General features: G+C 40.5%; 1 protein-coding gene across 2 annotated transcripts; it reads left to right on the top strand.

Moving 5' to 3' along the window:
• The first annotated feature begins 1,944 nt into the window (after window positions 1-1,944).
• smurf1 (SMAD specific E3 ubiquitin protein ligase 1) lies at window positions 1,945-14,334 on the top strand. 2 transcript variants are annotated; one of them, XM_029508858.1, is made up of 19 exons: window positions 1,945-2,190; window positions 7,186-7,224; window positions 7,636-7,744; window positions 7,950-8,083; window positions 8,228-8,293; window positions 8,422-8,497; window positions 9,099-9,310; window positions 9,419-9,503; window positions 10,029-10,175; window positions 10,531-10,598; window positions 10,638-10,765; window positions 11,159-11,262; window positions 11,359-11,473; window positions 11,563-11,741; window positions 11,823-11,960; window positions 12,118-12,238; window positions 12,476-12,677; window positions 13,446-13,530; window positions 13,617-14,334. In XM_029508858.1, exons 1-19 carry the CDS (start codon window positions 2,136-2,138, stop codon window positions 13,714-13,716), a joined length of 2,163 nt encoding a protein of 720 aa, XP_029364718.1. In that variant the 5' UTR covers window positions 1,945-2,135; the 3' UTR covers window positions 13,717-14,334. The 2 variants fall into 2 exon arrangements, with proteins under 2 accessions (XP_029364718.1, XP_029364717.1); XM_029508857.1 differs by having other exon boundaries at window positions 10,531-10,765.
• Window positions 14,335-16,033: the final 1,699 nt, after the last annotated feature.

Below are 16,033 nucleotides of genomic sequence, written 5' to 3'. Positions count from 1 at the left end.
AGAGTGATAGATCAAGACGAATATACAGTATTGTATATTCGTCTTGATCTATCAAGAGGGAGGTTTTTGCAGAACCGAAGCAGCTGTTGCTTGTGTTCCCCAGAGGAGGCACTGATGAACATAGGCTGGCACCAATCAAACACACAAACAGAGAGAGAGAGAGAGAGAGAGAGAGAGAGAGAGAGAGAGAGAGAGAGCGAGAGAGAGAGAGGGATAATCAACCTCAAGAGAGTTGACAACAGCTTGAATCCAAATCTTTTTGTATTTCACAAATTTTAAGCACAAAGTTTACAGTGTATGAAATATCTGCCACTGTTCTCTTTACGATCTCCTCTTACTCCCCCTCTTGTAGTCTGATGTAATGGTATTTTTGTCCTTGTTTGGTCTTTTCTTCTTCTTTTTAAAAATGCGAAAATGCTGTATTGTTACTTGTGTGAGCGTGTGTGTGTGTGCTCCCACAGCTATAACTAACTTTGTCGCTATGGCTAGAATCATCTAAGTAGCTGTGAGCACATTCAGCTGGTCCCAGAGGCTCTTTGAATAACACACACACACACCATAGGCATGTGGTCATACACACATAAATGTGGACACAAACGCACACATAATCACATAATCATACCAGCAGCTGTACATGACTGACAAATTAATTTGTGTGTGTGTGTGTGGTGGCACTACCATCTGTGTAGTGTTGACATAGTTAAACATACAAAGACAAGTTGGAATTGGACAGACGTGCAGAAACAATGAGCATCTAGACTCAGACACACAGCCATAAAAGAATAGGCATAAAGGTCAAAACTGGGCACTTATGTTTGTGAGACTAAGTATATATTTGTGAGCCTTGTCTAGTGTCTGACAAGCTGTTTCACTGCTTATGAGGATTTACTGTGCCCTGTAAACAGGCTGCTGAGAGGGTCCATTGTTCTAGCAGCTATTACATCCGTCGTGAGGCTAAACCCAGTGCTGTTAAAGAGCCAAAATCCCTGCAGCCCAACTCTCCCTCAGCCTTGACCACATACTACCAGTGTTAAAGCCAACCACATTCTATATTTCTCATTCCTGACAGTTTCTAGAGCATATTAGAAAAAAAAGTGTATTCACATCAGTCAAGTCAAACATTATGACAAGAGGTAAACCAGGGGACCACACAACCTGTGCTACTGAGTTGACCATGCTGTCATGTTCTGCTCCCATTGGTTGAGACTTTATTTCTGATTATTGGTCCCTTAGACAAATCAAGCATCATACAAGCAATCCATCCAATCCAACCCATAAGACATATATTAAGTACTTGAACTCTTCCTGGGTACAGTAGAATTGTTTAAAAACATTTAAAAGATATTCTTCAACATTCAAAGATAATTCCACACACACAGCCACTGCCAATTACAATTGTATTGTACATTGTAGAATATCATGTGAAAGTGGAGTGTAAAAGATTAACAGTCAGTGAAGTGCTCACAGAAAATATTATTTTTGTCACTACATATCCAGGAGCTGCAGGTAGTCTCTTTAAGTATTGGGAGGAAGCAGAAAACAGAAATATTCATTTAAACAGCTGTGTATGGTTGTTTAAATTGGAGAGGATAGTTATAAGGTAAACCTGCTGAAAATGTGTGAGCAAACATGCGCATGCCTATGAAGCAAAGTACATTAATGATAATTGTTTTCTTACTCTTCATTGCTCTGTTGAATTTATCAACTGTAATATTAATATGATTCCATACCTACGTAGAAATTGAAAAGAAGTTGTATTGTCACTATGCAAAATACATGCGTCTTTCTTTCTCAATCTAATGTAGGATGAAGAATCTGAAATAAAGGTTAAACCTGAGGTCTGAGTCCTCCTTCACGGGCACGCCCACGCTTACCGAACGCGAGCACGTAACGTTATACCCGTTAAGATCATGACGTCAGTACGTGCTTGAGCCTGCCCAAAAATGTTCTCCCGTGTTGTTGGGTTTCGAAGGAGCGCAGGACTTTACCCTGAAATAATACATTTTTACCCGTGAGGAAAACTAAAATAAACCGCATGATTTTAAACTGAAGTTATTCGCGCCCCTGTTAAGTGGTGAAACTGTGTTTTTGGAAGACTCCAACGGGAAGTTTTCGTGACCGTTTTTCCCGAAGTGATGTCGAATCCTGGGACTCGGAGGAACGGGTCCAGCATCAAAATCCGACTGACAGGTAAAAATTGAAATCGAAAGAACGCGCTTACGGTGCATGTTTTAAATGTGGCTCAAATGTCTCGTCATGTAAGCATTGGTCTGAAGTGTTGAATAAGCATACCCAACAAGACGTCGCGAAGTGTCTTTGGGGCTCTGCCTTTTGCCCAAACATCCGGTTTTTGTGTGGCACATACAGAAGTGCTAGCTTGTTAGCTGAGATGCTAGATAAATTACAGAAAGGACACAGGAGAAGCAGTTCACCGATCTGTGGGTCCCATGGCTCACACGTCCGAATTGCCAGCTGCTTCAGGGCTACTAAAAACACAAACGCTTGAAAGCCGTGTTCAAAAACTTTATCAGACGCTAGCACTTGCCTCTTAGCTGGCTAGCGTAAGCTAATAGTAACATTGTAGTTACTGTTGACCGCTAACGCTGGCTAGCTAACGTTACACCCAGTTTTTGGGCTGACCCGGCGAACCCATCTTCTGACCTGAATGCGACGACCTCTGTATTAAAGATGAAAGCTAATGCCGAGCAGCAGCCTCTCTGAAAATTGATCTGTCGGTAGATTTGACATGTTAGCCTAGTTTACCCATGAGTATTGATTGGCATTTCGCTGCTGTGTCAGCTGCAGCTAGACAAATGTCTGACTCACTGAACTTGTCCTTCCCCAGAGAAGATTGACACGTTTGCCCCTTTAAGTTCAGCTCAAACATTTGTGCACCTTTTCGGGTCAGAGTTTCCTCTCCAGGGCACACTGGAGTGTCTCTTTCTCTCTCTCCCTCTCAATATCACGCTCTCACTCAAACGCACAGCTGTAACAGTAGGTTTTTACTGTAGCAGATGTAACCCAACTGGGCACCCAGGGGCCTCCATTCAAATGGAAATGGTCACTCTGTGCCCCTGGGCATAGCCTTGTCCTTCTCCCGAATCAAACTCGAGTACACACTAGAATTTTCTTGCTGGTTGATATGATCATTGAATGAAGCAGGGTACAAGAAACACACTGAGTGTACAATCACGGCGGCTGATTTTCGGGTAAAGTGATGTCCCATTTGCTGTTGAAGTGCTTCTAAAAATGTTCAGGATGTGCTGTATTTCTCAACTCTATTCCCCATTTTGTGAATAAGAATTTCAAGAGAGAAGTGAAGGCATACCTTTTGAGAAATGATTTATTGTAATACTTTCTCTGTTGTTGACTCTTTTAATTTGTATTCATACAGTAAACTATTGCATACAGTTGTCTGCCACCAGCAATGGATCTTGAGCAGTGAACAAAATCAAACATTGATTCATTAAATGAAAACTGGCAAAACCTACTGGTTCCAGCTTCTCAAATGTAAATGATTTCTGTTTTACTTAATTTCATGTATTGGACCTATTATAATACACTGTGTGGGTCTTGTGGGTGTAAACCAGTTCATCTTTATTTCAGTTTAGATGCTAGCAGAGGTTATTGCCCCACACTGTGTCCCGCCTCCACAGGTATGAGAAGAATTCTAATTGGGTGAGGAATGTGCGATGAGCCAATGGGAGCACAATGTTGCCTGGCTAGCCTGTACTTTGTTTAGTCTGTCAGAGAGAAGGGTTGCTTGGCCTACATCAGAAAGGCCTGTCTGTCTGTGGCAAGTTTGACTTCAGGTCACATTTCAGTGATTGGGTTGCATTTATATAGCTGCGCTCTCGCCAACTTAGAGGTGATTGTTGTGTCTTTCTGTCCCTGTCACCAGTTTTCAGGGATAAGCTTAAAATAGCTGAAGGAGAAGTACTCACTCTGGGTATAAGAAAGATGTCACAATATCCAAAGGTAATGCAGTTTAGTGGAATGTGATTTGACAGTATTAGAATTTGTGGGGAAACATGCAAAAATCCTCTTTCAGAGTCTAACAACTTAACACCTCAACCAGCAAGAAATATTTGATTGGATTCATAGTTTTTTTTTTTTTTTTTTTAAATGCATAAATGTGTGTGTACATCACACATATAAATCAAACATTAACTGTAGCCCAATCAAAAGACAGAAAATACCTAACCCCAGCATTATTAGGATTTTTGATTTTGATTTATGATTCTGAAATACATTTCTTGAATGCAAGGACACAATCAGAACAGCGTTGATTGCAGGGAAAAGATGGTCACAAAGTAGGAAAATGATTTTCTGTTTCAAAACAGTCTTTATAAAATACTGTTGAATTAATCAAGGGGATCACAGACCCCTGAATTAAGCAAGGTAATTAGCCTAATCTTGCTAATTTGCCTAGAGAAGCAACACGTGCTGCTGGGTTTTTGGTGCCAGATTCCCCGATTGAACATTAACTTGTCTAAGTACCAAAACAAGACAATGTCAGGAAAGCAGGTGATGCTTATATGAGGGCGAGGGAGAGAACTGGAAAGGAGGACAAAATGAGCAATAACTAAATGGAAAGGGTGGAAAAAATTAAAGATTAAGTAGAAAATTATATTATTGTAACCTCACATAGGCCAGGCTACTTCTCGTGTAAATCTTTGTATATTTGAAAACACATTTGCTGCGCCTGTACAGATTTATGTATTCGTCATTTTTTAATTGTTCTGATCATTGATTTAATTTATTTACTCCTTCTACATGAGCCTTATCTGTCATTTCAGAAGTTTTAAATGAACTCCGAAGTCTCTACAGTTTTATAGTTCTTGTCACTTGCCTGAAGAATATTGTTGTTTTCTTCCTAGTTAAAGTGCAAGAGGAGAGCAAGCTCACAAACTCTTGAAATCTTTTTGAGAATGTTGATTGTGCTACAAACGTGCTGTGACTTCATATTCCTCAAGGAGCCGCTTGCTTGGTACAGAAGTAGCTCAGTTCTTCACATTTCCCTTGAACTGTTTCTGCTTGTTCCCTCGAGATTGGATGAATAGAAATCATCTCCCTGCTTCCACTTCCCCATTTTTTTCCCTGATAGGACATAAATGCCAAAAAAGAAAGCAGCAATGGGGGGGAAAGAGAACAAGCTGAGTGTTGCTGTGTGTGTCTTTACCAGCCATGACCTTGACTGAATGAGGAATTTCCTGAGATCCAGAGAACTGGTCCATCAGTGCCATAGAAGAGCTGGTCAAGAGTTGAAAAAAGGAGGGACTGATTGAAATTAGGGGTGTCTTTTTCCTCTGGCAGACACTAAAGGGAAGAGGGGAGGAGAGAACAGCAGTGACAGTCTTCTCCTGATAAGCCAGAAAAGGAGACAGGAGGGTTTGTCTCTGTCATGGTTTCTTTCATCCTGTCTGTGTAGAAGATATGAGGTCTCAATGAGGAATGTGTGAGTCAGGAGACGGAATAGAGAGGGTTGAGGAAGAGGGAATATCCTGCAGCCATTCTCCATGGGTTAATCACAGGAAATAGACTAGGCCACACCAGACACATGTACTCCACCACAGTCACCACATCCCGACCCAACCAACTGACTAACTTCCTAGATGACTGTCTGGACCAAACCAAATCATGCCAGATTTTAATTGGATCTCAAAGCTATGCTTTATAACAGTGTAGGTGGTGTAGCAAGTCACTGAACACCGGTGTGTATAGAGCATTGGATTGCTTTTGTTCCCCTGAGCCAAGACGGCCGCACAATTCTCCATATCTGAAATGGTGCCAGTATCATCCTCACCATTGTTCAAATCACAGGTTACATTTAAGACTTCAATTAACAATTATTGTCTTTATTAATTAATTTCAAGACATTTTTTATTACTCTTCTAACAATTTCATCTGAAAAGATAATTATTAATTATAATTATAATCTTCCACTGCCTGAGGTGGCATATTCAAATAGTCTGCCTTGTTCTTTTTTAAAACATAAAATCCAAAGATACTAAATTTGCACTGATAATGAACTGAGACATTATTGTTATTTAAAAGTTATTTATTAAATTGTTTGTATTTTTTATGAGTAATTAAGTAATTAGTCAACTAATTTTTTCAACTGTGATTATTGTTTTGTTGTTGTTATCATTATTTTTTATTTGTTTACTTATTTAAACTTATCTAGATATATACACCAGGAAATTAAACCCTCAGAAAGTCAAAGGAACTTTTAGGGAGACACACTACAAGCCCCCATCTTTCCGAAAACCTAATGACTTACTCGTTGGTTAGGTCTGCTTCGATTTGTTTTAACTCTTCTCCTGAAATAGCAGCCCACAAAACATTGTAGTTCATGTATTTAAGTTACCTGTTGTGTGGTGTTAAAGGAATTAAATTGCGCTCTCCCACAGTGGCTGGTAGGTTTAAGATTCTGACAACACTGCTAGCTCTTTCTTTTTCTTTTCTTTTTTTTGAGAAATGGTGACATATAAAGCTTACCATTCATGTGTATGTACATTCTTTGAGCACATTCAGTTTCCAGTAAAGGACATATATGCAAACAATCATAATGGGCCATTTTGGACTACAATGTAAATATTATTGTAGGTTTTACGTCACCTTGTGTTGCAGCCACTTTTTGAGTGCATGACATCATCCATGAAAACAAACGAGCAGCTTGTTTTTATTCAATGAATACACTGCCCTGTAATCAGGACTCATGTTTGTGACAAACTGGGCTTGAGTATGTTTCTAAAAATGTGAATATTGTAGATACCAATCACAGAGCAAACCCCCATATACCAGCTGTAAGACCACAGAAGCCATCAGGTAGACAAATACATACATGGACACAATGAATTAAACTCTAAGCAGAAATTTAAAAATTCAGAGAGACTTAATCAGTGGGACTGTCCATGTCCACAGAATGATGTGGCTGAGAAGCCATTCTATCTCTAACTGTGGGTGCTGTGTGTCTGTTCAATGGTCCTAACAGTAGCCTATACTACTGCTCACTCTGTTTGCATGTCACATACGTTTTCCTGCTCATTACCATTCCCTGGTATTCATATTTTACCCTAACGAAGTCTTCCTCAGATCCATTTGAGGCAGCCTACACACTGCCATCATTTGCACACTTGTGTCTCTGTGGCATTTTGTTCATCATGATTTTTTGTTTTGCAGTATTATGTGCCAAGAACCTCGCAAAGAAAGACTTCTTTCGTAAGTACCTCTATAATGGTTATATTCATGTGCGAGAATCTGAAAATATGATAATTGATGAACTCGGAGAGATGATGCTTTCCATAAGTATCTGTTGGTGTCCCATGAAAAGCAGCACTGTAAACTAATTTCCTATGGTTGTCGTATGCATTCCTAATATTGCCAGGCTCAAGATCTTCTACCGCTACGTTTCCCAAAAATCATTATCCTATGACCAAACTGTGCACTCTGTGCACAAATATTGTTCATATCTGTGTCAATAGAATATGTTATGAATAGGTCCAAGTACTGTGCACTGTATGCCAGACTCAGAAAGATATGGACTAGAGAAAAATTCATCGGAGTGTAATTATTATATTCTCTGTGTAATTTAGTGGCTGCAAATAAGTAATTTGAGATCTGTCCAAACAGGCCTGCCAGATCCATTTGCCAAAGTTGTGGTGGATGGATCAGGTCAATGCCACTCCACAGACACAGTCAAGAGCACACTGGACCCCAAATGGAATCAGCACTATGACCTGTGAGTCTTTTACCCACACTCATAACCTATCTACTGGTTATTGCTGATTTTCTCTGACATATTAGAATCTGTTACAGATGTTTGGCCATATTTTATACATAAATCCATGTTTACAGGTGTGTTTATTTAATAAATGGGCTTAATTTTCTTCAGTGCATTACTTTCAAAATAGATACATAAGAGTGTGATGATGTCTCTGCTTCAGCTACATTGGAAAGACAGACTCCATCACCATCAGTATATGGAACCACAAAAAGATCCATAAACGACAAGGGGCAGGTTTCCTAGGCTGCATACGACTTCTTTCCAATGCCATCAGTAGGCTAAAAGACACAGGATGTGAGTCTGTCTGTCTGTTGATACAGCTTTTTGATTCTATATAGCATTTCATCATTACAGGCTACCATACATTGCAAATACACCAGCATGTTACACTGCAGTTACTTTTGCTTTTGATGCATTTCCTTTCCCCTTTATTTTCAGACCAGCGCCTAGATCTATGTAAGCTAAACCCCTCAGACAGCGACGCAGTGCGGGGGCAGATAGTAGGTAAGGCTGGACATAGAGAAACAGTATTGCTGTGTCTCTTGTTGTCAATTTGTCTCACTCATTTAGTATTTTCCCTGCCCCCAATCACACTACTATCATTCTGAAATTCACCACTTGTTTGTTTCCAGTGAGTTTGCAGACACGAGACCGCATTGGCAGCGGAGGACCTGTGGTCGATTGCAGAGGACTATTGGAAAATGATGGGTGAGTATGTACAGGTTTTTTTTGTTTGTTTGTTTGTTTGTTTGCTTGTTTTTTTGGTGTGTGTGTGTGTGTAAAAACCAAAACAAAAATGTATCTAACTTTCAGCCTAGAATTGTCTAAGTAGTAAAAATGTATCCCTGAGAAATGGATCACTGTTCAAAAAGAACCCACAGGTAAACTCAAAATCTCAATGGCTTTTGACAGTCCTACATAAATTTTTCCTGCGCTAGTCAGTATTATGTAGTTCAAGGACAAATGTCAGTTGTAGGTAAGTCAGGGAGTGACAGCCACAAATTCTGTTTTTTAATAAAATTATTATGATGTTGTAGTGAAGTCCTTCATAAATCTGAGATCCCATGTTAAGAGGACTCTGACTTGTTTTGTCAGTTAAACTATAATCATTTATTTGTTTGGTTGAGCTCAAAATAAAAAGCAGTTGGCGCATCATGTGTACTGTGTGTGTGTGTGTGTGTGTGTGTGTGTGTGTGTGTGTGTGTGTGTGTGTGTGTGTGTGTGCGTGTGCGTGTGCGTGTGCGTGTGCGTGTGCGTGTGCGTGTGCGTGTGCGTGTGCGTGTGCGTGTGCGTGTGTTTGCATATGTAGGCCTGTGTTTGAGGGATGTTTCAGTGAAGAGCCGCTTCCATACTCCGACTCCACTGGTGCAGCAGGGGGCGGGAACTGTCGGCTTGACTCGCCCAGTCAGGAAAGCCGTCTTCAAACTCAGCGAATCAGAGGGCAGGACTCAAGAGGCCATGGACACACCCCTCAGAACAGACCTCACGGGCACCAACCACCTGACCTACCAGAGGGATACGGTCAGTCAAATGCCAAATGTTGCTGTTACACTTAATAATGATTTGACCCAAATGTGTCAAATTTAGGAAGTTGTTTAACACCTTTCTCTATTTTCTTTTTTATAACAGAGCAGCGAACAACAGTACAGGGCCAAGTGTACTTCCTTCACACACAGACAGGCGTCAGCACCTGGCATGACCCTCGGATACCACGGTATGACTATACCTACCTTTACTTAGGTCTACTCCAAACGTAGCCTGAAATGAGATGGCCCTGAATAAACCCTGCTGGGAAACAGGGTCACTGCAGCAACTGCATTTAGTAGCATCATTGCAATCTTATGTCATTTGAAGGTCTATTCTTTCTTTATGACTGAATATTTGAATTCAAATCCAAGAAATCCATGGATTACGTTATCCAAATGTTACTTTATGCATCACTGGTCACTCGAAGAGCAGAAATGTTTAAAGCTGGACCCTGGTGCATGAACAAATACCCTCCTTCTGTTGTTTGTCTTTAGCCTAAAAAAATGGAAATTCACATTGTCTTTTTTCTTCTGCACTAATTACACGAACAGATAAAGGGAAATTTCTCAGGTTATTTCACTGGTCCTCATGAGGCTGGGTTAGGGTCAGCATCATGGTTTAAGAATAATATAGTATGTAGGATTTGGAGTGTTGGCAAGGACTGTGGTTGAGAGTGCAGCAGTTTTAGTCTGATCACTTGTCACTGATGCAGGGACCTGGCCAGTGTGAGCTGCGAGGAGCTTGGTCCATTGCCAGTGGGCTGGGAGGTCCGAAGCACAGTTTCTGGCCGTATCTATTTTGTGGACCACAACAACCGAACCACACAGTTCACAGACCCACGATTACACACCATTATCAGGTACACGCATGCAGAAGAAAACGCGTAATTATCATATCTACTCCAGCATGAACCTTGGTATACACTTGTGAGCAGACAAATAGGGATTTCTGGATCTACTCTAATCTGGGACCACCGTAATGCCAAACTCAGACTGTAACATAAACTAGTAACAGTCATCAACTCTGTTAATAATTCATGTGATTAAAAAAAAATATGCGTTCACAACAGATTAAGCTGCTCCTGGCAAATACACAATGTGTAATCCAGTCTGCTCTTTTTTTCAACTTCTTCTTTCTTTCAACTCACCTATTGCCTGGCAATCTTCACTCTCATCATGTTGCCCCCCTACTTCTCACCTTGTCGCCATCTCCAGTCAGCAATCCCAAGTGAAGGAGTCCTCGCAAGCCCCCCAGATGGATGTGGGGGGTGAGGAGGGGGGAGGTGGAGGGGTGGGCAGCGGCGGAGGGGGAGGGGGAGAAGGAGATGTGGCAGCACGCTACGAGAGAGACTTGGTCCATAAATTGAAGCTACTCCGACACGAGCTTTCCTTGCAGCAGCCTCAAGCAGGACACTGTCGCATAGAGGTGTCCCGAGAGGAGATCTTTGAGGTGGGTGCAGGTGTGCAGCCACAAAGGAATTAAAGAAAAAGATGTTGGAAAAAATGTCACTCCATATCTTTCTGCCCTCGTCTTGCATCCAGCCTCTCTCACACACACATGCAGACAGATTAGGCGACTGTATGAATGCAGTCTCCAGAGGGCATAGATACTGTGAAAGCTTCCATTTATACAAACGCATCCACACTCCTCCTGACTCCTACACCAGTCACAACAAACCATTATTTAAGGGTCTGAGCCCTGTAGAAAAGCACAAAGGCAGCCCTGATTGTGCCTATTAATACACAGTAGAGTAGAACATCACTGAGAAAAGGGGCTGTGTTGTGGATGCCTCATTGTGTCCTTTGTTTCTGCTGATGCATACAATGTTGTGTTATGGCGTAGGAGTCTTATCGGCAGATAATGAAGATGAGGCCCAAAGACTTGAAGAAGCGTTTGATGGTGAAGTTCAGGGGGGAGGAGGGTCTTGATTATGGCGGTGTGGCCAGGTAATTGAGAGTTGTAGTTGAAGTTAGTTTGAATAAAGTTAATTTTTACCTGATTTTGTGATTATCACACATTTGTTAACCTTGCGGTGTCTTCAGGGAGTGGCTGTACCTGCTGTGTCATGAAATGTTGAACCCTTATTACGGACTGTTCCAGTACTCCACCGACAACATATACACACTACAAATCAACCCCGACTCCTCCATTAACCCTGTGAGTTCACACCAGCACACATCACAGCTGATATAAATAAGAAGACTCTGTCTGACCCTGTGTCTCCTGTTTTGCCATTTTTTTTGCAGGACCACTTGTCATATTTTCACTTTGTTGGTCGTGTTATGGGCCTTGCAGTTTTCCATGGCCACTACATTAATGGGAGCTTCACGCTGCCCTTCTACAAACAGCTGCTAGGTAAACCGATCCAGCTCAATGACTTGGAGACAACTGACCCTGAATTGCACAAGAGCCTCGTCTGGATATTGTGAGCATTTCCACCTAAATATGTTTCAATCATCAGCAGGTTGCTATTGCAGTGTTATTTACTCACATTTTCTCCATGCAGGGAGAACGACATCACTTCAGTCCTCGACCACACATTCTGTGTGGAGCACAACGCCTTTGGAAAGTTTTTACAACATGAGCTCAAACCTAATGGGCGTAATATCCCTGTCACTGAGGAGAACAAGAAAGAATATGTAAGGTAAAGACAAAGAGACAATTATTTTCAATCTTTTGTGTGGGTATTGGCCAGAGAGGGCCCGAGAGAGAAACAAGACAAGAGTTGTTGTGTACAATACTTTTGCTGGTTTATCCCATTATATTTATTTGACTTGCTTGTTTGTGTTTCCATTTTTCAGACTTTATGTGAACTGGAGGTTTATGCGAGGAATTGAAGCCCAATTTCTGGCATTACAGAAGGGATTCAGCGAGCTCATCCCTCAGCATCACCTTAAACCTTTTGACCATAAAGAGCTAGAGGTAAGGGTGCTGACTGTACATAATCACCATAAACCATATTGCTGCACTGCACTTTAATTTTAGTGCAGGTTTTTTAGTTTTGGGTGCACAGAGGAAAACAGTAATAATAATAAAAAAAAAAAACTACACTAATGTCATCAGATTTTTATTATTATTTATTTATTTATTTATTTGTGCCTTTTTATTTTGTTGGCCATATTTACCTTTTCTGAATCTCTTCCCCTCTCTCTTGTCCAGTTGATCATCGGTGGACTGGGAAAGATTGACCTTGCCGACTGGAAGACAAACACTCGTCTGAAGCATTGCACAAGTGAAAGCAATGTGGTGCGGTGGTTCTGGCAGGCAGTGGAGGCCTTCACTGAGGAAAGGAGAGGACGTCTGCTGCAGTTTGTCACAGGCTCCACCAGAGTCCCACTACAGGGTTTCAAGGCACTGCAGGGTTGGTCATGCACTGGCTCAGAAAACATACACATGGACTCCACACATATTTTATTTGATTTTCGCATTCTACTTCTGTCTTTGCAATCATAATTATCTAAGAGACCTTTTACATAGATATGCAGAGTAATAAAAAACACAATGCGTGGAAATCAGAAAAGAAATCTCATTGTAATGAGATGTATTTTGTCCAATCAGCAGTCCAAAGATACTGATTAACTTTCTATTAGTCAACAGTTAATTGATTAAGGATCAATTGTTGCAGCTGTAGATTTAGAAATTACTTGTTGCGGTATCAGTCAGTTATGTTTGAGTACCTGCTGATAATGATTCCTTATCTAATATCTGTATGATTCTACCATTAGAAGTCTGTTCATCTAAAACATGTCACTGTTAGAAAACACCACATAAATTAACGATTTAGCAATCACAAGTTTCATTTGATTCAGATGCTAGTTTGCATAGTTTTTTTTTTTTTTTTTTTTTTTTTTTGGGGGGGGGGGGGTATAAATCACTGGAGGCATGTCAGTTGTTAGTCGATTTTAGTTGGGGTTGAGTAGCTTCTTCTCTTGCCCAAAATGAACACAAAACTGAGATTCTGATGTAAACACCAGCTGTACTTACTTAAAATGCCTTTACAGACTAGTGAAAGAACGCAATTAAACCATTGCCAACTCATTCTTTTATCAGAAACATTGTTGTTTTAAATACTGAATAATGATCTGTGTACCAGAATAGAGCAGTGATAACTAGAATGTATGTGTGTAAGGCTCTACAGGTTCTGCAGGACCAAGGCTGTTCACCATCCATTTGATAGATGCCAACACCGACAACCTGCCCAAGGCTCACACATGGTAAGGACACACAGTAAAAAAAAAAAAATAATAATAATTTCTCACTGTGTCAAGCTCAGAGTCACTGATTAATCCTCTGTCTCTAGTTTCAACAGGATAGACATCCCTCCCTACGAGTCTTACGAGAAACTTTACGAGAAACTGCTGACAGCTGTGGAGGAGACTTGCGGCTTCGCTGTGGAGTGATGAATCCACAACCAGAACCAACATACAAAGTCACACTTGTGTTTGCATACAACTATTTGACATTTGACATGTACACACACACACCTCATCAAAATATCACAAATACAGGATACAGAGCGGCCAAGCTTCACAAGAACACACACACTCTCTTGTGACCTCCTCACAACTAAACTTTTGGGCGGTGAAGGGAGCACAGCAGGAGGAGGGGAAAAAAAAAAAGTATTTTAAACATTTTTCAGAAGTTTTGAAGAAGCATTTTTATCCTTCAGTTTTAACAAGCTATGATGTCATTCTTCAGAATGTGTAACCACAAGATTCCAGTCCTGCTCGAGACTCCGGACAGAATCAGCCACTCAAAAATGAGCCTGCGAACAAACACATTGAAGTCACATGTGAAGATCAAGGTGGAGACTGGTTGTCTTTCTGTCTGACAAGCTGATTGATTGACTAGTAACATGCTTCGTGTTTAACCACTGTCGTGTATCAGAATGCGCGTATGTAAGAAAGGTGAGACTTGTTTTAAGTGCGTGCGTGTGTGTGTGTGTGTGTGTGTGTGTGTGTGTGTCTGTCTGTGTGTCTCAGTTACGCTGAAAAAAAAAAAAAAAGATCAAATGAGCCTGCTCCTCTGTTTGGTGACTCTTTGTCTCTTCCATTTGTATCTGCAACCACTCTGATCCACTCTGATATTTTATTATTTATTACTAAGTGATTACCGACCAAGCTGCTATGTGCCTGCAAAGGGCCTACACTAATTTCTTCATTACCCCCTCTATCAGAGTTGAAGGGTCAGTTAACTTGCAATTTCAAGTAATCCACAAAGTGGGTTTTATTGAATTTCGTTACATTTTTTTAACATTCGTATCACTGCGGTGAAATACTCTTGTCAGTGTATGGAACATGTTAGTGCGTTTGGTGTTTTTTAAATACCATGTTACATTTATTGAAGTGAAAGGGATTGACACTCCCAGGCCTAACTTTAAAGTCTAACTGTACTGACATTATGGAGAGGAACAAGGGCATGACCTGGATATTTTTCAAAATGAGCCACAATGGTTGTAAGGAGTCGACTTCAGGAATTCTTTGGTTGTATTTGACATGTATAATAAAACATCACAAGCTTTTCATACATGTTTTATCCATTTCACCAACTTTTCTTATTCCTTTGGGGCCCTGATTGTTTCTTTGCCTGTCTTTTTTTTTTTTTTTTTTGGCCAATAGCCTGAAGTTAAAAAGTAGTCACCCTCCCCAAGACCACCATGAATGAATAACATCTGTTTACGGTCATAATTTTTCATAGAAGTGAATGAAATCAAAAACCTAAATGTTGAGCGAATATTGTGGAAAACATTGGGATCTGTTGTAGATTGAAGACTGTTAAGTAGTATTTCAATCTGCATTTTCTAGGTTCTGAGTTCACTGTGTAATGGATGCAAGAGTATTGTAACTTACTATGTACTAAACATTTATGAAAAGACACAATGTAAATAAGATTATATTAAAAGAAATTAAATTGAGAATACATGCCATGTTATGTGCATTATTTTCCTTCTGTGAGAATTGCTGGGTGAACACTGGGCAATGAAAATAAATCACCTAATCAATGGATTCCTTTTGACTACACTATCTAAAAACATCCTACATTTCTGCTCTCCATAAACAGCAGATCTTGAAATGGTTTGTTTTTGGGTTATTGTTTTTTTCCGGGGGAAATTACGTTAATTCGAAATACAGCAAGTATCTGAACAAACAGCTGAGCGGATTAGACTGATCGGTTTGAATACACACTGATCACACCGACGAACATCATTTGAAACACCTGCTTCTATATCCCTGAGGCCCCTCCTGTCGTCTCCGAGACCACAACCTGCTCTATTAAAATTCCAGTTTGAGCTGGTTTTCACCTAAATTTGTAACTTTCCATGACTGTGCAATTTCTGCACGTTTCTCTTGTCCCTTGGTACTCCCCTTACCAATCTTCATCAGCAATAGTACTCCCCATTTTTCCGTGCTTATGAGCAGACCTCTGTTCCAGCTGTGGGTCGTAACCTCTTAGAATCTACCAGTGTATGCTTCCAGTGTGAAGATACAGCATAGTACTTTGCGTTTTAACATGCAATACAATGTGTAGCATGCCATCTGACTAAAACATTCCCAACATAAATGTTCATTTTTTAAATTGCATGGACTGAACAGCCGACTTGATATAATTGGTGGTGCTATAGTTATCTTTAGTTATCGTTACGCACTACTGATCACTTCCCAATGTAACCTCTTCTTCTCCCCTACCGCTAATATTTATTCAAACCAAAATTTATCG

Source organism: Echeneis naucrates, chromosome 8 (assembly GCF_900963305.1).
Source record: "Echeneis naucrates chromosome 8, fEcheNa1.1, whole genome shotgun sequence".
Classification (NCBI taxonomy): domain Eukaryota; kingdom Metazoa; phylum Chordata; class Actinopteri; order Carangiformes; family Echeneidae; genus Echeneis; species Echeneis naucrates.
The sequence above is the reverse complement of the archived record's forward strand: the minus strand, read 5'-3'. Positions and strand labels throughout refer to the sequence as shown.